Source organism: Lepidochelys olivacea (genome assembly GCF_965140295.1).
Source record: "Lepidochelys olivacea isolate rLepOli2 genome assembly, chromosome: 1".
Taxonomy (NCBI): Eukaryota; Metazoa; Chordata; order Testudines; family Cheloniidae; genus Lepidochelys; species Lepidochelys olivacea.
The window spans coordinates 138786341-138807675 of record NC_140411.1 but is presented as its reverse complement, the minus strand read 5'-3'; the positions used below and the strand labels follow the sequence as shown (position 1 = coordinate 138807675).

The 21335-nt window shown below is 44.2% G+C and overlaps 1 protein-coding gene across 1 annotated transcript in view; it reads left to right on the top strand.

Annotated features, from left to right (window-relative positions):
• The window catches only part of PIR (pirin), a gene marked incomplete at both ends in the record, with an annotated part of 76722 nt that overhangs the window by 51153 nt on the left and 4234 nt on the right, over nucleotides 1-21335 (top strand). Inside the window, 2 exon segments of the mRNA XM_084624272.1 lie at nucleotides 3597-3641; nucleotides 12190-12272. Coding sequence (XP_084480398.1) covers nucleotides 3597-3641; nucleotides 12190-12272 — 128 coding nt within the window.

Sequence of the window (21335 nt, the reverse complement as noted above, 5' to 3'; positions counted from 1 at the left end):
CTTGGTTGAAAAAAGATGGCAGTACCAGAACTTCCTGACCCGCTTCAGTCAGAAGATGCACAGTAGGTGGTGGACTGCTGAGGAGTGTCTTGAAATGATCTTCCCATTGATACAACTCATCTTGCAAACTTGGACTGACTCTTCACTTGGCAAGCTGGTGCCACCTTCCCCTACAAACATTGCAAAGTTGAATAGAGGATGTGAAGGTTGTGCCTGGGGACAGCCTGATCTAAACCGGCTTCGTGAGTGGACCACCAGCACAATGACATGATGACGTTTTGCAACTTACACATAGGGTCAAATGCTGTCTTCAGCTGTGAAGATGGACTTACGCATACAAATTCAGCAGTGGATTATTTTGGGCTACAAGAGGAGCATATTGCAAATATAAAAGAACACTCTGTCCCTAAGCTTAGTATAGAAATGGAGAATTTAAAGCCCCAAATATCCAGAATGTTATACACTATATTGCTGTTTCCCAGGTACTGTACTTACAATCACTATCAGAGAAATTCCATTATGGTGTCTTATGTCATCTTTCTCATTTTTATTCTAATAATAAGTGTGTCTTTTGGCCTGCCCATGTTTCCAGTGAAATCAATAGTAAAACTCATATTGAGTTTACTGGGGAAAGGACGGGGCAGTAGAAGTTTTAGCAGAACTTTTAAGCCTGGCAACATAGTGCAGAGAGAGAGGTCGTTGGCAGAATGAAACAACACCTTCCTGAAACAATAGGATTATAATAATGCTAATTAAGTGCTGTGTTGCAGCTACCTGTTCTCAAGACTCTATGCTTAACCCATTTTTCCATATGTTTCTATATATGGAGAAAGCTGTTGAGCTTACAATAGAAGTTTATATATCGAGTTTTTCCAGGCTAATGACAGACTGATTAAACAGGGCCCAACTATCTGCGTGTTCTGGGCCTCAAGCCCAGACAGTTGGGAAGATGTAGATTGTTACAGTTATTCTCTGCAGTAGTACACCTATTAGATGTGTTCTTTAAATTTAGAAAAAAATAAGGACTTGGAAGGAAAATCCAGAAAGTATTTCAGAGGGGCATGTACTTAAACTATGCTTTCTTACTGCTATAACAATTCTCCAGCATAGATGAGAACTACATAATAATAGCTTGTATATACCACTTTTAGATTTCCAAGGACTTTCCACAATAGGGAAACTGAGGCACAGAGCAGTGAAATAACTTACCCAAGGTCATACAGCAAGTTAGTGGCAGAACCAGGACTAGAACCTTGGTCTTTTGACTCTGTCACCTGCCTTAACTACTGTATCAAGCAGCTTTTTGCACAGCACACATTTGCGGGTGGGGCGGCAATGTAAGTGTATTCATTCTTTGGGATTTTTAAAAGAATTTTTTTGGGCGGGGTGGGGGCGTGTTTTCTTTTGGAAAACTTAACAGGTTGCCTGATTCTTCCACTACAAGGATCCAAGTAACTCTTATCAACGTCACTAGCACTACTTCTGACCTGTACCAGATGTAACTGTAGACCAGAAAAAGTTGCACTGTGTTCATTTGTTTGTTGGTAATTATTGAATTTAAATATAATTATTTGCAGAATCCTTGTTTCTGCAACATTACCATTGCAAAGCGAAAACCAACCAGAAAAAAGATCTAAAAATGTGAAGGTTAATATTTCAGTAGCAATGTTAACTTGGCTTCATTGCACAAAGCCAAATATAGGACAACACATAGTGGATATTAACCAGTATACTTACAAATTTGATCATTAATTGAAAATCATATAACCCTTTTTAACTCACCCTAATGACTGGGAAACCCATGCAAATTATTGAATTTTGGACGTTACCAAGTATGTGAACGAGTAGGACCTAATACAATCACCAGTGAGGATACTATACATCTCAAATGAGAAACCACAGCTTCTATTAAATTTAATGATTTCCTCCAATAACATTAAAAGAGAGATTATTACAGAACAAGAATGGCATCCTTACATTTAATTACTCTCCTCTGTGGCTTGCATGGTGAGGGTGTGACTATCAATCAAGTGCAGTTAATAATAGAAGGAGGCTTCTAAACTAAAATATGTGGTAAAAATCTTATACCAAATGACAGAAATTGACGCAGGAGATGGTTGGTATGGATTATAGGGAAAATATTTACTTGGGGTAAATTCAGCATTTCATCTTACAGAAGAGAAATGAAGAAAGTTAGCAAGGAACTCCTTGGAGAAATTAATGGGCCAAATCCTCAGATGGTATAAATTGCTGAAACGACACCAGCCAAGGATCTGGCCCCAGGTGTTTAGAAGAATTGCACAAAGAAAAAGGGTCCAATACAATAATAAACTGTTACAGCAGGTAAGGAAAATGTGTTACTGACAGAGAAAACTGAGAAAGCTCTGAGGCTAATACAGAATTACTGTGAGGAAAGTAATAAAAGTGGATACGATTCTGGAATTTACATTTCAGAGCCAGGAAAGAAAATCCATAAATATATCTCATGAAAGAAAAAAGAAGGCAGACTTAAGTGCTTTTCCATCCAAGGAGATTTGCATGGAATTTGTGGTATTTTCTCAGAGACTTTATGCAGCCAAAACAAAAGGTGGAGAAAAGACATACTGAAAATTATTTAAAACAGGCAAACATGCCTAAAATCTGAGGGCACTGGCAGGAAAGTTTGGAAGACCTCATTTCAATTTGGGGGAAAGGGACATGCAGTTAAAATGTCTACAATCAGATGAAGTAAAAGATCCGAAGGGACTATTTTGTGAATTCCGTAATTAGTCAGTGGCCTGTCTGGTCATGCAGTAAAGCTATTTAAAACATTTCTACAAAGATGGAGTCTCCCAGACTGTACATAAGAGGAAGGAAAAAATAAATCCAGAGTGTATATAAAGTACTGTGATGTGCCAAATTCTTTGTGCCACCCACAAGTGTTAGAACTGCTCAGTTTTATACAGACAAGGTGGGGTGAGGTAACATCTTTTATTCTGCCTGAAGAAGAGTTCTCTGTGGCTCAAAAGTTTCTCTCTCTCTCCAACAGAAGTTGATCCAATAAAAGATATTGTCCCTCACCCACCTGGTCTCTCTAATATCCTGGGACCAACATGGCTACAATGCCACTGCATTTTACAGAAGCCCAAATCAAAATGGGGGATAAAAATGTGCCCCATAAGGGACACATGGGAAACTTTTCCAAAATGAATCATGTTGGAGAACTTTGAACAGGTTTTCCTGGCTATTTTCAGTGACCTTTCTGCCCTCTTTCTGTGCTAAAGTTCCACAAAAATAACAAGAGAAACTAGATAACTTATACAGGGGAAATAGTAAAAGTGACCACAGAAAATGAAACAATAGGAAAAAACATCTAAATAGTAATCTTAGGGATTACTTATAATGATGATAGATACAAAATTTTCAGATGAAAATATGAGCTTTTAAATTGCTGTTGTCCCTTTAAACTGAAATAAATCTGTATAATTACGAGAGCCATTGTGGAGAGTATCATGGAGAATGGAGCATACAGTATCAGTATAATTCCATGCAGTGTTAAATATGAGTACATTAACATTATGTATGCTTACCTTTAATATTGTTTGATTATATTTCAGGGTGGACATCTTGTATTTACATGCTGTCTGGCAATCTGTATGTTGGTAAGTTTCCCATTAAATTTTATTTCAGTTGTTCATAGGGAGGATTCAACTTATTAAAAATTACTGTTCTGCAGGAAAAAAGGAAAATCAGACCTACAAATTTAGATCCCATACTTAAAACATTAAAAATAACAAAGGTATGTGGTTTAGTGCAGTGATCTGTTAGTGCAATCGTTTACAGTGTACTTCCACTGGGTATCAATACATGTGCCATTGATACCATCAGGTTTTAATAAAAAGTATCCCAAAGAACATATTTACATTAAGAGATTATATATTTTTTTCAGATCTGTTTGACAACATAACAAAACTGATAATGGCCCCTGTCGGGCAAGCTGTTCTATGTAGGCTGACTCCTATGCCTTCAGAGTCCTCACGGGGCTCCACACAGGTGCAGGCATCCACCTTTATAAGGCAACTTGTGTGCTGTGCTCATTAAAATGGGCTTTAGAGCAAAATGACATAGACATTGTCTCGAGCAAATCAAGGAATATGACTAGTGTAACGTTCCATCTCTTTAATGTTTTTTAAACAAAGACTAGTCAGTTAATAATCTCTAGCTCTTATATAGCAGTTTTCATTAGTAGTTTTCAAAGCATTTTATAAATGGGGACACTGAGGCACAGAGTACTGACATGACTTGCCCAAGGTCACTTAGCAAGCCAATGGCAGAGCTAGGAAGAGAACCCAGTTTTCCTGAGTCCTAGCCCACTGGTCTGTACATTAAGCCATGCTGCCTCCCATAAGTGGGCCCTCTCTCCTTCAATCATTTGTGAGTGGAGCCAGCTGTTGGCTTCCATATGCTCCTAGGCCAACTTGGTCTGGGGAGAGCAGGTCACTGTTCCTAGGTCTGGGTGTCTCAGACACACTCCTGGGTGAAGAACCTTTGCCTGACACCGTTCCTTGGGACATGGGGCTCTACAACCCGGCCACAGTAAACCACCAGATCACTGCCTCAACCCTTCCAAGCCCCTGGTTCCTTATTCACAGTGCCTCAGAGTTTCACCTAGCTGTGAGCACACTGACCTTCTTTCAGAGACAACGTAGCAGGCAAGCAAGGGATACAGGCTTAGCAAAGGAATTTCTTAATCACAATCACTTTTAGGTAATGTGACAGGGCAAGGCCAGATGGCTATAGAAAAGTAGTGGGAAATAGATATATTAGCCCCAGACTAAACAAATCCCTGGTACTAGGATAAGTTAAATCGCAGCTGCTCCAGGTCAATTAAGACACCTGGGGCCAATTAAGAACTTTCCAGAAGGCAGGGAGAAGGCTAGGTTGATTGGGACACCTGAAGCCAATCAGGGGCTGGCTGAAAGTAGTTAAAAGCTGCCCAGTCAGTCAGGTGGGGGTGCATGTCAGGAGCTGTGGTAGGAAGTTGCGCTGTTGGAGAGACTGAGTAGTACACACCATATCAGGCACAAGGAAGGACGCCCTGAGGTAAGGGTGAAGTGGAGCCTGAGGAAAGTGGGGGCTGCTGTGGGGAAGTAGTCCAGGGAATTGTACGTGTCACGTTTCTAAAAGGTCAGCTACCATAGCTGATACTATTAAGGTCCCTGGGCTGGAGCCCGGAGTAGAGGGTGGGCCTGGGCTCCCCCCCAACCTTTTCCCCCTGATTAATCACTGAGACTGGGAGACAACGGAGACTGTGCAAGGAAGGATAGCTTCTCTTCACCTCCCTTGCTGGCTTATAATGAAAATGGCTCAGTAGACCGTGACCCTTCTCCCTAGAGAGAGAAGGGTTACATGGAAGGTCACAGTGAGCCTCTGAGGCCAGCGAAATCAGTCAGGAAACACGGGACCCACGGAGACGAGGACAGAGCTTTGTTATGTTGCAAAGATCTGTAACTCTACAGTGCTTACTGTGACAAACAGTCCTGAGACACAGCCTGTTCTAGACTGTTCTCAGTATTTCTGAGGTCTGGTCAGCATTTCAGACTGGGCAGACTCTCCTGTCTTTTCTGTCTCCAGCACAGTCTTCTGGCATGTGGAGGTGGACATCCCCCTTCTCATACTCATACACATTGCAATGTGCTTATGATGAGTATAACTATTAACAGTAGGCTAACTTTTGGCTTTGCCCCAGGTCTATGGAAGGGGCAGCACGTAGTTACACTGCACCAGGAGCAGACCAGGAGCCAGATTGAATGAGTGTCCCAATCTGGTTCCTGGCTACCTCTCCTGCTCAGGGGACAAGGGGAGGTATCCATGTCAGCCCTCTACCGGGCACAGGTTACTTACCCCTGTGTGCCAGCTCAGCTGCGCTTGCTGGTGCAACATGTGGAGGGAGTCAAAGTCCCTCCCATTCCATGCTCCTGCCCTCATGTGCAAGAATGGAAGTAGCATCACGGAGACAGCTGTCTCCTGTGTTGTAACCTTCCAGATGTGTTGCTCATGCAGGGGTGTGCGGGAGTGTCTTACATCACCTCCTCACTCCATTGTGCAGGTGTGCTTAGGGCAAGGCACAACCTTGCTCTGTGTTGGCAACCAACAGAAAAAGAATAAGACTTGGTAGCAGTATAAAGTTTGATTGCATGTCCGGCGGTGTTTCTAGCTGAATATTTGCATTCAGTTGTTTTGGGTAATATACCTTATAATACTAGCAATTGCAGACTCTTTTCATTCTTAGCTCCAGAAAAAAAGAAATAAACCCTTTGGGGAATACATAAACAGTAGCTGAGGTAGTCACACTCTAAAAATATTACAGTGTACATGTAGAACCTGGTTTTTCAGGTTGCTTTTCCTTTCCTTTTACAAATGTTTAGACAGCCAAATCTAACAACACTTGCAGCAGAACTATTTTCAGTGGGGCCTTTCTGAACAGCGCTGTTAGATTTAGCATTCTTGGCCAAAGTCAGTGATGGAAAATATTTATCTGATTTGGCTGTATTTATAACTGACAGCCATTTTAAAAAACTTTTTTCTTCTCTTGAAACTTCCTTTTTTAATTAAAGAAAAATAATGATATTGATAAAATACTAGAGAAATCACCTGTGAACATAGGCACTATCCTCTTTCCTGCTACTCGGCAGCCCTTTTGCAAACATTTTACACCTAGTCTTTTTTTGCAATATTGACTAAATTTTGTAACATCTTACATTTATTTTCCAAGGGCCTACCATTCAACTATGAAGCCAGAAATTGCTAGAACGGGAACAAAACATTTGGATTACATCTATGTCTGTACCTCATTTTAAGTGATCCTTCAAATCACAACTTTATGGCTCCCATCCATGCACTATTAAAATGAGTGGGAAGGAGCAATAATCCCATATAAAGTCCGACATGCGGTTCCTTGGCAGACTTGTGCTAGTCAAGTCTAAATTCTGATTTCCCTGGAAGAACAGTAGAAGAGAAATCACTTAGGAAGCTAAAAGGTCATTCTTAAAAGGATGTTGATGCTATGTTCAGAATATGGGCCACTTTAGACTTTATTTTATTGCTTTGCAAAGTCCAATTCAGTTTTCAAAATGAACGCTTTGGTGTTCTTTCTGTGTATAAGGAACAAATTCATTCCAGCAGTCCAGCACTCCTTGAATATCAGACTACGGTGTGCGCACAAAGGAACACAGATGAGTATATTCACTATCCTTGTACAGCTGCCCTTTCAGCGATGCTTGATAGCTTTTAAGGAATCTTAGCTCTGTCCTTCCACGTGACACATGGCGACACATCCTTTTCCAATTTCTTCATGATTTTGTACCAGTTAACCAAGCCTACAAGAATTACATTAATCCCAATATACAAATGTTGTTTGTCTGAAAAAGGTTCAGTACAATTTCATTTTTCCATTTTTAAAGCCCTCCCCATGTTGAAGGGCTTAGAAATGTCAGTACAAGAAAATAAAGTCATTTCTTACTTCTACCATAATTCAAGGTGTTAGTTTTGTAAATTATTCCCACCCTGCAGCCTACAACTAACTCAGAAGTCCACAAATCAGGTAGGGACAAGAGTTTGGGATTAGGGTAGGGGTGGGGGAAGTCTTCATATCAACCAGAAAAGCCAAATCACATCCTGCGTATCTGTGACTAACAGTCTTTCAAGGTGAAAAGAGACCATGTAAGGTCCTATTCACCACTTAGGCCTCACTTGCACCTTTAATATTGATCTTAAGAGGGATATAAGTGCAGGGGTGAAAGTAAAGCCAAAGACTTACCAGTATGGGAGCCGGCTCCAGCCCCCGGAACGGGTAGGGCCTCAGGCAGAACGGGTGGGGCTGGTGGTCAGTGTCCCCTGCCAGCCCTTCCACGCTGCCTGGCCCACACTGCCCAGGGCTCCAGAGGCGATTTAAAAAGCCCAGGGCTCTGGCCGCTGCTGCGGTAGCAACAGTGGCGGCCGGAGCCCTGGGCCCTTTTAAATTGCCAGCCCCGGGGCAGCTGCTCCTTTTGGGCCGCTCTCGCCGCCCCCTCCATCGGTGGCTCTGCCAGTAGGGACCCAGCAGGGCTGCCGATGGGGGGCACAAAAGGGGCAGCAACGTTAAAGCACTGTGATGGCAGTGCTTTAAGTCATAGAATCATAGAATCATAGAATATCAGGGTTGGAAGGGACCCCAGAAGGTCATCTAGTCCAACCCCCTGCTCAAAGCAGGACCAATTCCCAGTTAAATCATCCCAGCCAGGGCTTTGTCAAGCCTGACCTTAAAAACCTCTAAGGAAGGAGATTCTACCACCTCCCTAGGTAACGCATTCCAGTGTTTCACCACCCTCTTAGTGAAAAAGTTTTTCCTAATATCCAATCTAAACCTCCCCCACTGCAACTTGAGACCATTACTCCTCGTTCTGTCATCTGCTACCATTGAGAACAGTCTAGAGCCATCCTCTTTGGAACCCCCTTTCAGGTAGTTGAAAGCAGCTATCAAATCCCCCCTCATTCTTCTCTTCTGCAGGCTAAACAATCCCAGCTCCCTCAGCCTCTCCTCATAACTCATGTGTTCCAGTCCCCTAATCATTTTTGTTGCCCTTCGCTGGACTCTCTCCAATTTATCCACATCCTTCTTGAAGTGTGGGGCCCAAAACTGGACACAGTACTCCAGATGAGGCCTCACCAATGTCGAATAGAGGGGAACGATCACGTCCCTCGATCTGCTCGCTATGCCCCTACTTATAGATCCCAAAATGCCATTGACCTTCTTGGCAACAAGGGCACACTGCTGACTCATATCCAGCTTCTCGTCCACTGTCACCCCTAGGTCCTTTTCTGCAGAACTGCTGCCTAGCCATTCGGTCCCTAGTCTGTAGCTGTGCATTGGGTTCTTCCGTCCTAAGTGCAGGACCCTGCACTTATCCTTATTGAACCTCATCAGATTCCTTTTGGCCCAATCTTCCAATTGGTCTAGGTCCTTCTGTATCCTATCCCTCCCCTCCAGCGTATCTACCACTCCTCCCAGTTTAGTATCATCCGCAAATTTGCTGAGAGTGCAATCCACACCATCCTCCAGATCATTTATGAAGATATTGAATAAAACCAGCCCCAGGACCGACCCTTGGGGCACTCCACTTGATACCGGCTGCCAACTAGACATGGAGCCATTGATCACTACCCGTTGAGCCCGACAATTTAGCCAGCTTTCTACCCACCTTATAGTGCATTCATCCAGCCCATACTTCCTTAACTTGCTGACAAGAATACTATGGGAGACCGTGTCAAAAGCTTTGCTAAAGTCAAGAAACAATACATCCACTGCTTCCCCTTCATCCACAGAACCAGTAATCTCATCATAAAAGGCGATTAGATTAGTCAGGCATGACCTTCCCTTGGTGAATCCATGCTGGCTGTTCCTGATCACTTTCCTCTCATGCAAGTGCTTCAGGATTGATTCTTTGAGGACCTGCTCCATGATTTTTCCAGGGACTGAGGTGAGGCTGACTGGCCTGTAGTTCCCAGGATCTTCCTTCTTCCCTTTTTTAAAGATTGGCACTACATTAGCCTTTTTCCAGTCATCCGGGACTTCCCCGGTTCGCCACGAGTTTTCAAAGATAATGGCCAGTGGCTCTGCAATCACAGCCGCCAATTCCTTCAGCACTCTCGGATGCAACTCGTCCGGCCCCATGGACTTGTGCACGTCCAGCTTTTCTAAATAGTCCCTAACCGCCTCTATCTCCACAGAGGGCTGGCCATCTCTTCCGCATTTTGTGATGCCCAGCGCAGCAGTCTGGGAGCTGACCTTGTTAGTGAAAACAGAGGCAAAAAAAGCATTGAGTACATTAGCTTTTTCCACATCCTCTGTCACTAGGTTGCCTCCCTCATTCAGTAAGGGGCCCACACATTCCTTGGCTTTCTTCTTGTTGCCAACATACCTGAAGAAACCCTTCTTGTTACTCTTGACATCTCTGGCTAGCTGCAGCTCCAGGTGCGATTTGGCCCTCCTGATAACATTCCTACATGCCCGAGCAATATTTTTATACTCTTCCCTGGTCATATGTCCAACCTTCCACTTCTTGTAAGCTTTTTTTTTTATGTTTAAGATCCGCTAGGATTTCACCATTAAGCCAAGTTGGTCGCCTGCCATATTTACTATTCTTTTGACTCATCGGGATGGTTTGTCCCTGTAACCTCAACAGGGATTCCTTGAAATACAGCCAGCTCTCCTGGACTCCTTTCCCCTTCAAGTTAGTCCCCCAGGGGATCCTGGCCATCCGTTCCCTGAGGGAGTCGAAGTCTGCTTTCCTGAAGTCCAGGGTCCGTATCCTGCTGCTTACCTTTGTTCCCTGCATCAGGATCCTGAACTCAACCAACTCATGGTCACTGCCTCCCAGATTCCCATCCACTTTTGCTTCCCCCACTAATTCTACCCGGTTTCTGAGCAGCAGGTCAAGAAAAGCACCCCCCCTAGTTGGCTCCTCTAGCACTTGCGCCAGGAAATTGTCCCCTACGCTTTCCAAAAACTTCCTGGATTGTCTATGCACCGCTGCATTGCTCTCCCAGCAGATATCAGGAAAATTAAAGTCACCCATGAGAATCAGGGCATGCGATCTAGTAGCTTCCGTGAGCTGCCGGAAGAAAGCCTCATCCACCTCATCCCCCTGGTCCGGTGGTCTATAGCAGACTCCCACCACTACATCACTCTTGTTGCACACACTTCTAAACTTAATCCAGAGACACTCAGGTTTTTCTGCAGTTTCGTACCGGAGCTCTGAGCAGTCATACTGCTCCCTTACATACAGTGCTACTCCCCCACCTTTTCTGCCCTGCCTGTCCTTCCTGAACAGTTTATAACCATCCATGACAGTACTCCAGTCATATGAGTTATCCCACCAAGTCTCTGTTATTCCGATCACGTCATAGTTCCTTGACATCACCAGGACCTCCAGTTCTCCCTGCTTGTTTCCAAGGCTTTGTGCATTTGTATATAAGCAATTGAGATAACCTGTTGATCGCCCCTCATTGCCAGTATGAGGCAGGAGCCCTCCCCTCACAGACATTCCTGCCTGTGCTTCCTCCCGGTATCCCGCTTTCCCACTTACCTCAGGGCTTTGGTCTCCTTCCCCCGGTGAACCTAGTTTAAAGCCCTCCTCACTAGGTTAGCCAGCCTGCTGGCAAAGATGCTCTTCCCTCTCTTCGTAAGATGGAGCCCGTCTCTACCCAGCACTCCTCCTTCATGGAACACCATCCCATGGTCAAAGAAACCAAAGCCTTCTCTCCGACACCATCTGCGTAGCCATTCGTTGACTTCCACGATTCGACGCTCCCTACCTAGGCCTTTTCCTTCCACGGGGAGGATGGACGAGAACACCACTTGCGCCTCCAACTCCTTTATTCTTCTTCCTAGAGCCAGCTGGGTATGGGCCGGTACTGGCAGCCACTTTTTACTGGTACACCATAACAATCCGTACTGGCTTATTTTTATCCCTGCCTAAGTGATAGGTAGGGCCTTGTGAGGGACTGCTACACTGGGGGTGAAATGCACTCTTAAAATCAGTAAAAATCCTATTTGAATATGCACCAAAAAGCTTTCATAGGAATATGACTACTAAAATTCCAGGCACTCCCCTCCTCCCTGTCTCTTTTTTTATCCTTTTTATTAGCAAGCGTGTTAGCACTAGTGCAGTTCTCAATATTTTCTATCCAACAACACCATGTTACAACAGAAAAATGGTTAGGGACTCTTCTCTCTCCCCTCGCCTGTAGCCATAAGGAAAAGGAGGGCAGCCATCACCTCCCAGACCCGTTTGCAATCCCTAGGTTGAGAACTCACGTATTAGTGTATCAGATGCATTCATCTCCATCACACTTCTTCTCTCAACTGGATAGTACTCTAATTCCTATGGCCATGGTCTATCAGAGGATGCACATAATAGACTTGACAGTGGGGAGAAATGGCCTTTGTTCATCTGCTGCAGAAAGGAAATGAAAAGTAAAAGACAACTGGGGTGGACAGTGGGTATGTGTAAAAGACAGAGTGGGAGTGTTAGAGGAAGATGAATTAAAGAAAAGCATGCATGTTCTTAAATAAAATAGCTCTCAGCAGAAGGGATGACTAATTATTTCATAATTTGCAGCTTTGATAGTGTCATGCATTGTCTTTTTACATATCTGGTCTATTCAAAGGATCTGATGATGCCCAAGAGAAAATAGAACCCCATCACACAGCGGTGTTGGATGATGGTGACTGTGTTCAGTTAGAAAACAAGGTAATCCTTATCCTGTTCTCATGCTTGGAGTTTGTGACTCAATTCTGTAAAAGATTTTGGATGGGAATTATTAACATTATTTCTTTGATTGGTATTTCCATCAAACCTCCCCCCCCCCCCCGCCCAAGTCTTTTACTGCACAAAATGTGACAACATACCATAAGAAATATTAGGGCCAGGAAGAGGCCAGGCATCCCAGAATGCATGTCCTTTTCATAACTGGTCTTAAAACTGTTTTCTTATTTTTTCACTGTACACATCAATTCCACCCTTGCACTGGAAACACATCTAGATTAGGGGTGAAATCCTAACTGGGGAGCTTTGCCATTGACGTCAGTGAGGCCAGGATTTCACCCTAGGTGTTTGTTTCACCTCCTTTAAAATCCCTTTCATAATTCTGAAAATTCTAACTGGGTCAAAGTGAAGTGTCCCCTTTCACAAGAAAGGCAAAGCTCAATTTCATTAACCCTAAAAAAACAGAGAATCATAAAATCATAGAAGATTAGGGTTGGAAGAGACCTCAGGAGGTCATCTAGTCCAATCCCCTGCTCAAAGCAGGACCAACCCCAAATAAATCATCCCAGCCAGGGCTTTGTCAAGACAAGTCTTAAAAACCTCTAAGGATGCACATTCCACCACCTCCCTAAGTAACCCATTTCAGTGCTTCACCACCCTTCCAGTGAAATAGTTTTTCCTAATATGCAACCTAGACCTCCCCCACTGCAACTTGAGACCACTGCTTCTTGTTCTGTCATCTGCCACCACTGAGAACATCCTAGCTCCCTCCTCTTTGTAACCCCTCTTCAGGTAGTTGAAGGCTGCTATCAAATCCCCCCTCACTCTTCTCTTCTGCAGACTAAATAAAGCCAGTTCCCTCAGCCTCTCCTCACAAGTCATGTGCCCCAGCCCCCTCATCATTTTTGTTGCCCTCTGCTGTACTCTCTCCAATTTGTCCACATCCTTTCTGTAGTGGGGGCCACAAAACTGGATGCAGTACTCCAGATGTGGCCTCACCAGTGCTGAATAGAGGGGAATAATCACTTTCCTCGATCTGCTGGCAATGCTCCTACTAATGCAGCCCAATATGTTAGTCTTCTTGCCAACAAAGGCACACTGTTAACTCATATGCACCATCTCATCCACTGTAATCCCCAGGTCTTTTTCTGCAGAACTGCACTTAGCCAGTTGGTCCCTAGCCTGTAGCAGTGCATGAGATTCTTCCATCCTAAGTGCAGGACTCTGCACTTGTCCTTGTTGAACCTCATCAGATTTCTTTTGGCCCAGTTCTCCAATTTGTCTAGGTCACTCTGGACCCTATCCCTACCTTCCAGCATATCTACCTCTCCCCCACAGTTTAGTGTCATCCCCGAACTTGCTGTGGGTGCAATCCGTCCCATTATCCAGATCATTAATGAAGATGTTTAAGTGCTTCAAAATGAATTCCTTGAGGACCTGCTCCTAACGTGAATCTCAATCAGCCCCATCTATACCCTATTGAGATCATCCTGCCTTCTTGCTGTGTTCTGACTCCACCTTGGGTTCAGTTCTACTCCTCACTCACACTGAGAAGAATCGTGGTGTGGGCAGTGTGTGGCAGAGACGCACGGAATCCAGAGTTGCTTGTGCTCAGACACAAGCTGGTGCGTGAGTGAAAGCTCTCTCTCTGCTTGGAGGGGACCTTCTTCTAGAACTCAAGGACAGGAATTTTGAAGGAGATAGATTTATTTATGCATTCACATGTATTCACTCCATTGGTCCCAGGCCCTAAGTGCATTGCAAGGTGTAAATAAAACAACATGGTGTTGGTCATGAAAAGGGGCAGAGTGACAGCCTTGGAGATTGAGGTTCTCAATAGATTCATGAAACACATCCAGCATGAGTAGCACTAGCTTCCCTGTGCCACCACAGTGTCTGAAGGCAGTCCTGGAGGGAGTACCTCAAGGGGTCAGAGGAAGGGAATCATGGGTACCTATCCAGACTAAAAATAGGTTTGTGTTGTGTATAAGGGCGATGGACTCAAGGGAGAATGAAAGGAGAACTCATTCTCCATGTCCACTCAGTACTCATTCTTTCACTGAGGAACTCATTCTTTCCTGACAGGGCTGCCAACTGGTGACACTGTTTTCTGTGTCCAAGATTCATGTCTACTAAAGACATGGATTTAAGGTGACCTGCTTTTTCATATAGGCCACTGACCAGCCACCGGATGATGGTGACTAGCAATTAGTCACCAAGGCTTCAATGCCATCAGAACAAGATAAATGCCTAGACAGAGAGCACTGGATTTGAACTGGTAACCCAGATGTTAACAGCACATTACCAATCCCTGTGAATCAGCCAGTCCTTTTGGAGTGATTTTTTTTAATAGGAAATGCAATGTGAGGGTTTAACTGGAATCTTTAGTAAACATTATTGATGGTTACAAGATCAAATAAAGATCAGGAATGTGCTAAATGAAATCTTAAAATAGTTTTTATATGTCTTAAAAGTACAAAAAAATCATCCTATTAGAGCCAGATATGAAACTTAAATATACACTCTGTAGAATACACATTGACTTCTATATAAACAACCACAGGGGATAGACCATTGATTCTCCCTTGCTGATGTCGGGGAATTGATTTACCCTTTTATTGACCTGAGATTTGTAAATGTTAAAATCCAGTAAATGTTAGTGTAAATAGCCAATATTTCATCCCCAAACTTCCACTTGTATCCTATGCGTTTTCCTTTCATGTTAGTGTTGTTGTAATAGATGATCCTGGAATGGAGATGAGGCCTGATAGGGCCATGATAACTCTCAGGGCTTTGCTGTCATATACCATTCCATCTATACTTTCATAGTTTATACTCCCAAGTGAATTATGATTCTTCTATTCACTCTGAAGCCATTAGTGCACATGCCTATACTGCACTGAGGAATAAGGATATGTCTGTAGAGGGTATCTTAGGATCAGCAATAGGCAAAACGTTTCAGAAAAATAAATGTCATCCTGTCCTAATTTCTGCCTGCTGTCTATATAGCCAACTCAAAGCCCGTAGTTTAGCTTAGTTCGTCCATAGCTCCCTACCTGTTATCTCCATTATACCTACTATCTTTCTTTGAGAAGATTACATTATGGAGTATGGAGGGAGGTTGTCTTTATTCCAGAGCCTCCATGCTGAGCCAGGCCATCTGCTCTGTTGAGCTCTTATTCAGGCCCATATCTGTGAAGGTACTTAGGCACCTAAGTCCTTTTTTTAGGCACCACTCTGATCCACAAAACTCCCACACAGCTGCTGCCTAACTCTGCAGGTGCCTAAACTTGCTCAATGCCTAAGTTTTTGTGGTAAAAGTTCCCTAGGGGCCTATGTTTGATTCTGGGCATAGACACTGCTGTCTCTACTCTAGGTTTCTGGGCACCTATCTCCTGCTTAAGCCCTAAAGCAACCCATGAACTGGAGGAAGATAGGCACGCCTTTGCCTAACTAACCTGTGGGGCCAGATCTAGTAGGTCAGCTCAGAGGCCAACTAACTCCACACAAAATGGCCTAGCAGAGGGGTAGCTCATTTATAAACTTTACCCCGTGGTGAGAGCACTCATGTGGGATGGGGGAGACCACAAGTTCAGGTCTCCCTCTGCCTCTGAGGGAGAAGGGATTTGTACAGGGATCTGCTGCCTTGAAGCACTAGGCAATAGACTCATTCTTACTCTCTGGCTCCATTAATATGTAATTATTCAATTAAAGTGGAATAGATGCAATAGGAGAGATGCAGGGAAACCCACATCAGAATACCATGTTGCCTAGCGGTTAGGGCACTCCCTTGAGAGATGACAGACTCCTGTTCTCCTCATCAGGCAGGGGCAGGGGGACTTGAACCAGCTCCTCCTTCTCCACTCCCTGGCTGTTCTGGGTGGAGTTAGGCAGCCTCTGAGCACACCTACTGGATAGGCCCCGCATGTTCGTTAGGTGGAGGAGTGCCTGTCTTCCCTTGGCTCATGGCTCACGAGGAGAGATAAGCGCCTCTCTGCAGCCCGGACATAGGCACTTAACTCCGTGAGAGGGACAGGGCTTAGCACGCCCCCCTCTCTTCCATCTCTCCCACTGGCTAGCTTATGCTGCTTCCTGCCTAGTGTGCTGGCTTTGTGGTTCGCATTCTAAGGCACCTCTTTCTCCCCATTCATTGTGTAGGAAGCCTAGACAACTAACTCAGCTCTGTGGATCACAGTTTGCTCTGTGATTTTCTAAGTGCCTACTTCTCTTGGTGGATCCAGGCATCAGTTACTCAGTTCCTGCATTTTCAGCAAGGATGGAAGGGAGGATATAAAGGGAGAATAAAAGTGGCTTTAAGCCACCTTGCACTCCTTATATGGTAGGCCCAGGCAGAATCTTGTCTGGCCCCGGGTGTAAGTTAGGCTAAGGGCAGCTCCAGTTTACACTCTACTTATCATGGTCTCCTATAGGTGCTGGGAAGCAGAAAATTGTCATAGTATGCCCAGGCCACACTCTTTCCTTCAGAGCCTGGGAATGGGCCTCAGGGAGCCATTTCTGCTCATTCTAAGGCCTCTTTATTCTCTGACAGAGCAATGTGAGAGAATCTTTAGCAAAACTGAGAGACAGCCTCTGGGACTTTGCCAGTATGGTTGCCAACTTTCTAATACTGTATTTAAAAACTGGACACTCCAGCATGAGTGCTGGATCCTCCCCTTTGCCACCCCTTCCCCCTAGGCCTCGCTCCTGCCCTGTCCCTTCTCCCTAAGCCCCCCTCCCTTTGCTCGTCTTTCCCCCTCCCTACACTGCTCACTGCTTTCCCCTCTGCCCCCCTCCCTTTGTGGGTCAGGAGGGACTTGCCTGTGGAGCCAGGGTTGGGAGCTGCAGCCACCTGATGCAGGTAGGAGGTGGTCCTGGCTGAGTAGAGGTTGTCGCAGGTGATGACCCAGCACCTCCCCTGCCCGCAGTAACTGGACTTTGGTGTCCAGTCAGTAGATCTGACCAGACACTGTCAGGTCCCCTTTCCGCTCAAAAACCAGACACCTGACCACCCTATTTGCCAGTCAAATGGAAACAAGGTGTCAAGGTTCCTTCCCCACTCTGAACTCTTGGGTACAGATGTGGGGAACTGCATGAAAGACCCCCTAAGCTTATTCTTACCAGCTTAGGTTAAACACTGCCACCACCAAAGTGTTACACAAAGAACAGGAGAAGTGCCTACTTGGAAACGTCTCCCCCCAAAAATATTGCCCCAAGCACTACACCCCCTTTCCTGGGGAAGGCTTGATAAAAATCCTCACCAATTTGCATAGGTGAACACAGACCCAAACCCTTGGATCTTAACAGCAATGAAAAAGCAATCAGGTTCTTAAAAGAAGAATTTTAATTAAAGAAAAAGTAAAAGAATCACCTCTGTAAAATCAGGATGGTAAATACCTTACAGGGTAATCAGATTCAAAACCTAGAGAATCCCTCTAGCCAAAACCTTAAGTTACAAAAAGATACAAAAACAGGAATATACATTCCATTCAGCACAACTTATTTTATCAGCCATTTAAACAAAACAGAATCTAACGCATATCTAACTAGATTGCTTATTAGCCTTTACAAGAGTTCTGACCTGCATTCCTGCTCTGGTCCCAGCAAAAGCATCACACAGACAGAGAGCCTTTGTTTCCACCCCCCTCCCCCCGCCAGCTTGTCTCCTCATTGGTCATTTTGGTCAGGTGCCAGTGATGTTATCCTACCTTCTTAACCCTTTACAGGTGAAAGGGTTTTTCCTCTGGCCAGGAGGGATTTAAAGGTGTTTACCCTTCCCTTTATATTTATAACACAAGGTATTTTGTGTCACTTATCACCAGAAATTTTATAGCACAAGAGCTCTGATTAAAACTCCAAAAATGCCAACATTTCACTTACTTTTTTATGTAACTATGATTAGTTCACAGAGATGAGGGTTTTTTCTGTGTTCCGCCATGATGGGCTGAATTCTGTTCACCTTACTCATTCATATGGTCCCACTAACTGCTTAGGGTTTGGCCTGAGTCTAAAATGCATATGGGGAAACCAATCTTACATCTTCTGTTTCTGTTATAAAGTACATCATCTTCGATGAAATGTAATTGCCACTTGGCTATAATCTGACCTCCACCCCAAGGTGCAGTCATGCTACAATCTGCTAGCAAAGCTGTTCAGTTGCACAAGGCTACTATAGGTGAGGAATCTTCCGTCAGATTTCTTTGATATCCTGTGGGCTCTCAATCAGTAGCCACTTCGATTGCCTCACTCTAGAATTTTAGTGTAATCTATAAGCAAATGACTGCAGTAAAAACCCAGCAGATAGTATATCAACTTGGTTGATGGTATTCCCTGCTGAGAGATGTAACGTTGTTCTGAGTGAGGGGTAAGTTAAATGGCAAATATATCTACCTTGTCGGCAGCACTAGCAATGCAGAAGTCATGGGCAGGAGTAGCTATGTGGATTCTCTTGCTTGCTCCCTAAGAGGAATTGCTTGTAGACAGTGAGTACGGTGAAGGAAGTTGATGTGACTTGAAATCTTGTCTTTCCTTGACAAATCATGTGTTTGGCGTGGTCCAAAAGTGTTTATTCAGTTGTGCAATTGGTGCAATCTATACCCATTGTGTCCCACGATGATTGTGCAACAGCAGTACATGTCCTTAAGACAATGAGGTTCTATTATTGTAATTTCCTCCTTGCAAAGCATCCAGCAGTTCATCTCTCTTGCTTGCAGTCTCTTCAGTATGCAGCAACACATTTGTTCACTGCTCCAGGGCACTGGGATCACATTACACTTTCCTTGCTTGTTGTACATTGACTGCTTATGAAGTGTCACATTGACTTGGAATTGTTCATCTTGGTTTTTACACCTTTAGTGGCTATATTTGTTACCTACTCCGTAACCCTCATCTGGACAGGTAATTACATTCTGACACCACTTGCCCTCTAAGGACCACAGCAGAGTATCAGATTCCAGCATGTGAGCAAGTTTTTGCTATAGTGGGCATTGGATGTTTGAATTCACTCCACCAGAAATCTGCCTCTCCTCCTTTTTTCCCTATTGTCCAGCGCCTTAACTCTTTAAACCTCATATTTTATATTTTTCTCTTCCCTTATCTTATGTTAGATTTCCTCTTAGATTTTTTTTACTGTGAAAAGCGAGGGGTTTTTATTCTATTTTAGAACATTTGAGGGCATTTTTGAAATAACAAGAAAAACAAAATTGTGAATTCATTGCACTACATGGTAGTTAATGTTTGGTGACCATTTCAGCTGTGTTCTGACTACATGTCACATAAACACATGTTAAGGGCCACAAGGTAGTCAGCCCATGCAGAGGTGTGCAAAGGAGAGAGAGCACAAAGAGCTTCCCTTCTCTTTTATCTCCTTTGTTGCAGGAAGCCACAGTTATAGCTGGGGCCCTACCAAATTCACGGCCATGAAAAACGTGTCATGGACTGTGAAATCTGGTCTTTTGTGTACTTTTCACTCTATACTATACACATTTTACAGGGGAGACCAGCGTTTCTCAAACTGGGGGTCCTGACCGAAAAGGGGGCAGTGGCAGGGTTCCAAGATTATTGTAGGGGGCGTCATAGTATTGCCATACTTACTTCTGCACTGCCTTCAGAGCTGGCTGGCCAGAAAGCGGCGGCTGCTGGCCAGGCATCCAGCTCTGAAGGTGGCACTGCCAGCAGCAGCACAGACGTAAGGGTGGCAATGGGCGGCCGGAGAGTGGCAGCTGCCAGCCGAGGGCCCAGCTCTGAAGGCAGCTGCACAGAAGTAAGGGTGGCAATACCATACCATGCTACTGCTCTCTGGCCTCCCAGCTCTGAAAGCAGCGCCGCAGCCAGCAGCAGTGCGGCAATAAGGGTGGCAGTACCGCTATCCCCCCCTACAATAACCTTGTGACACCCCCACACAATATCCTTTTGGGTCAGTACCTTACAGTTACAACACTGTGAAACTTCAGATTTAAATAGCTGAAATCCTGAAATTTATTATTTTAAAACTCTATGACCATGAAATTGACCAAAATGGACCGGGAATTTGGTAGGGCCCTAATTATAGCCATTGATGTCCTGATCAGTGGCCCTGTGGGCTAGTGCCCTTAAGGGTGTGAGTTGCATCAAAAGGGCAGAGAGGAGGCAGGGTTTTGGAACACCACTCCTCCATAGCAGCCCATAACTCTGGCTTGCTACAGACAGGAGGTTGCACGCCCTTCAGCCTAGGGACCATCTCCTTGGATGTGTATGTATAGCGCCTAGTGCAATAGGGCCCTGATCCACAGGAAAATCTCTCTAGGTGCTACTGTAATATAAATATGAAATAAGGGGTGGCACAGCAGTTGTTGTCTCCAGGAGATTTGGGCACAGTGTCTCCCTTAGAGAGCTGTTTGAAAAATTTCAAAGTATTCTACATTTTGATGATTTATTTCTGCATTTTTTTTTTTACCAGCTCTCCTCCTGGATCTTCCTGTTGGGGTATATGGGCCTTGCACTGTCTCCTGTTCTGGGCTAGGCGTTAGTGGCATAATCTGGCCCTATCTATACACTGAGCAGTGAATTCATGGTTATTGTCATTCATATGTGCTAAAGCTGAACAATCATCCTGCAGATATCTAAGGCCCTGATCCTGAAAAGCAGTTGGTACAGATAGAATCTTGTGATGGCACAGTGCCCCATTTCTCTGCCTGCATTCAGGGGTCCAACAGCATGGAGTAACTTGCAGGATCAGGGCCTAAATTGGTTGTTTGATCATTAGTAATAAAAAAATATATATACAGATCAAACTCAGTATTTAGCTTTACATTTTCCAAAACATTGTGCTCGTATGCCTAGAATGAAGTTTCTGGTTGCAACAGTCATGATATTAACAGTGTGTTTACTAAAACCATCTTTTAGAAGTTTAATAATGTGTGTCTGTTCATTGATAAACCTAAAATCAGCATTTAATTGCTGTGTCATAAATATCTTGTTAAATCTAAATTAAATCCTTATTTGAGACACTTGAGGTAATGACCCAATTTTTTTTCCTTGTAATTGTAAGTGGAACAAAAGGTCTTCTGTGTG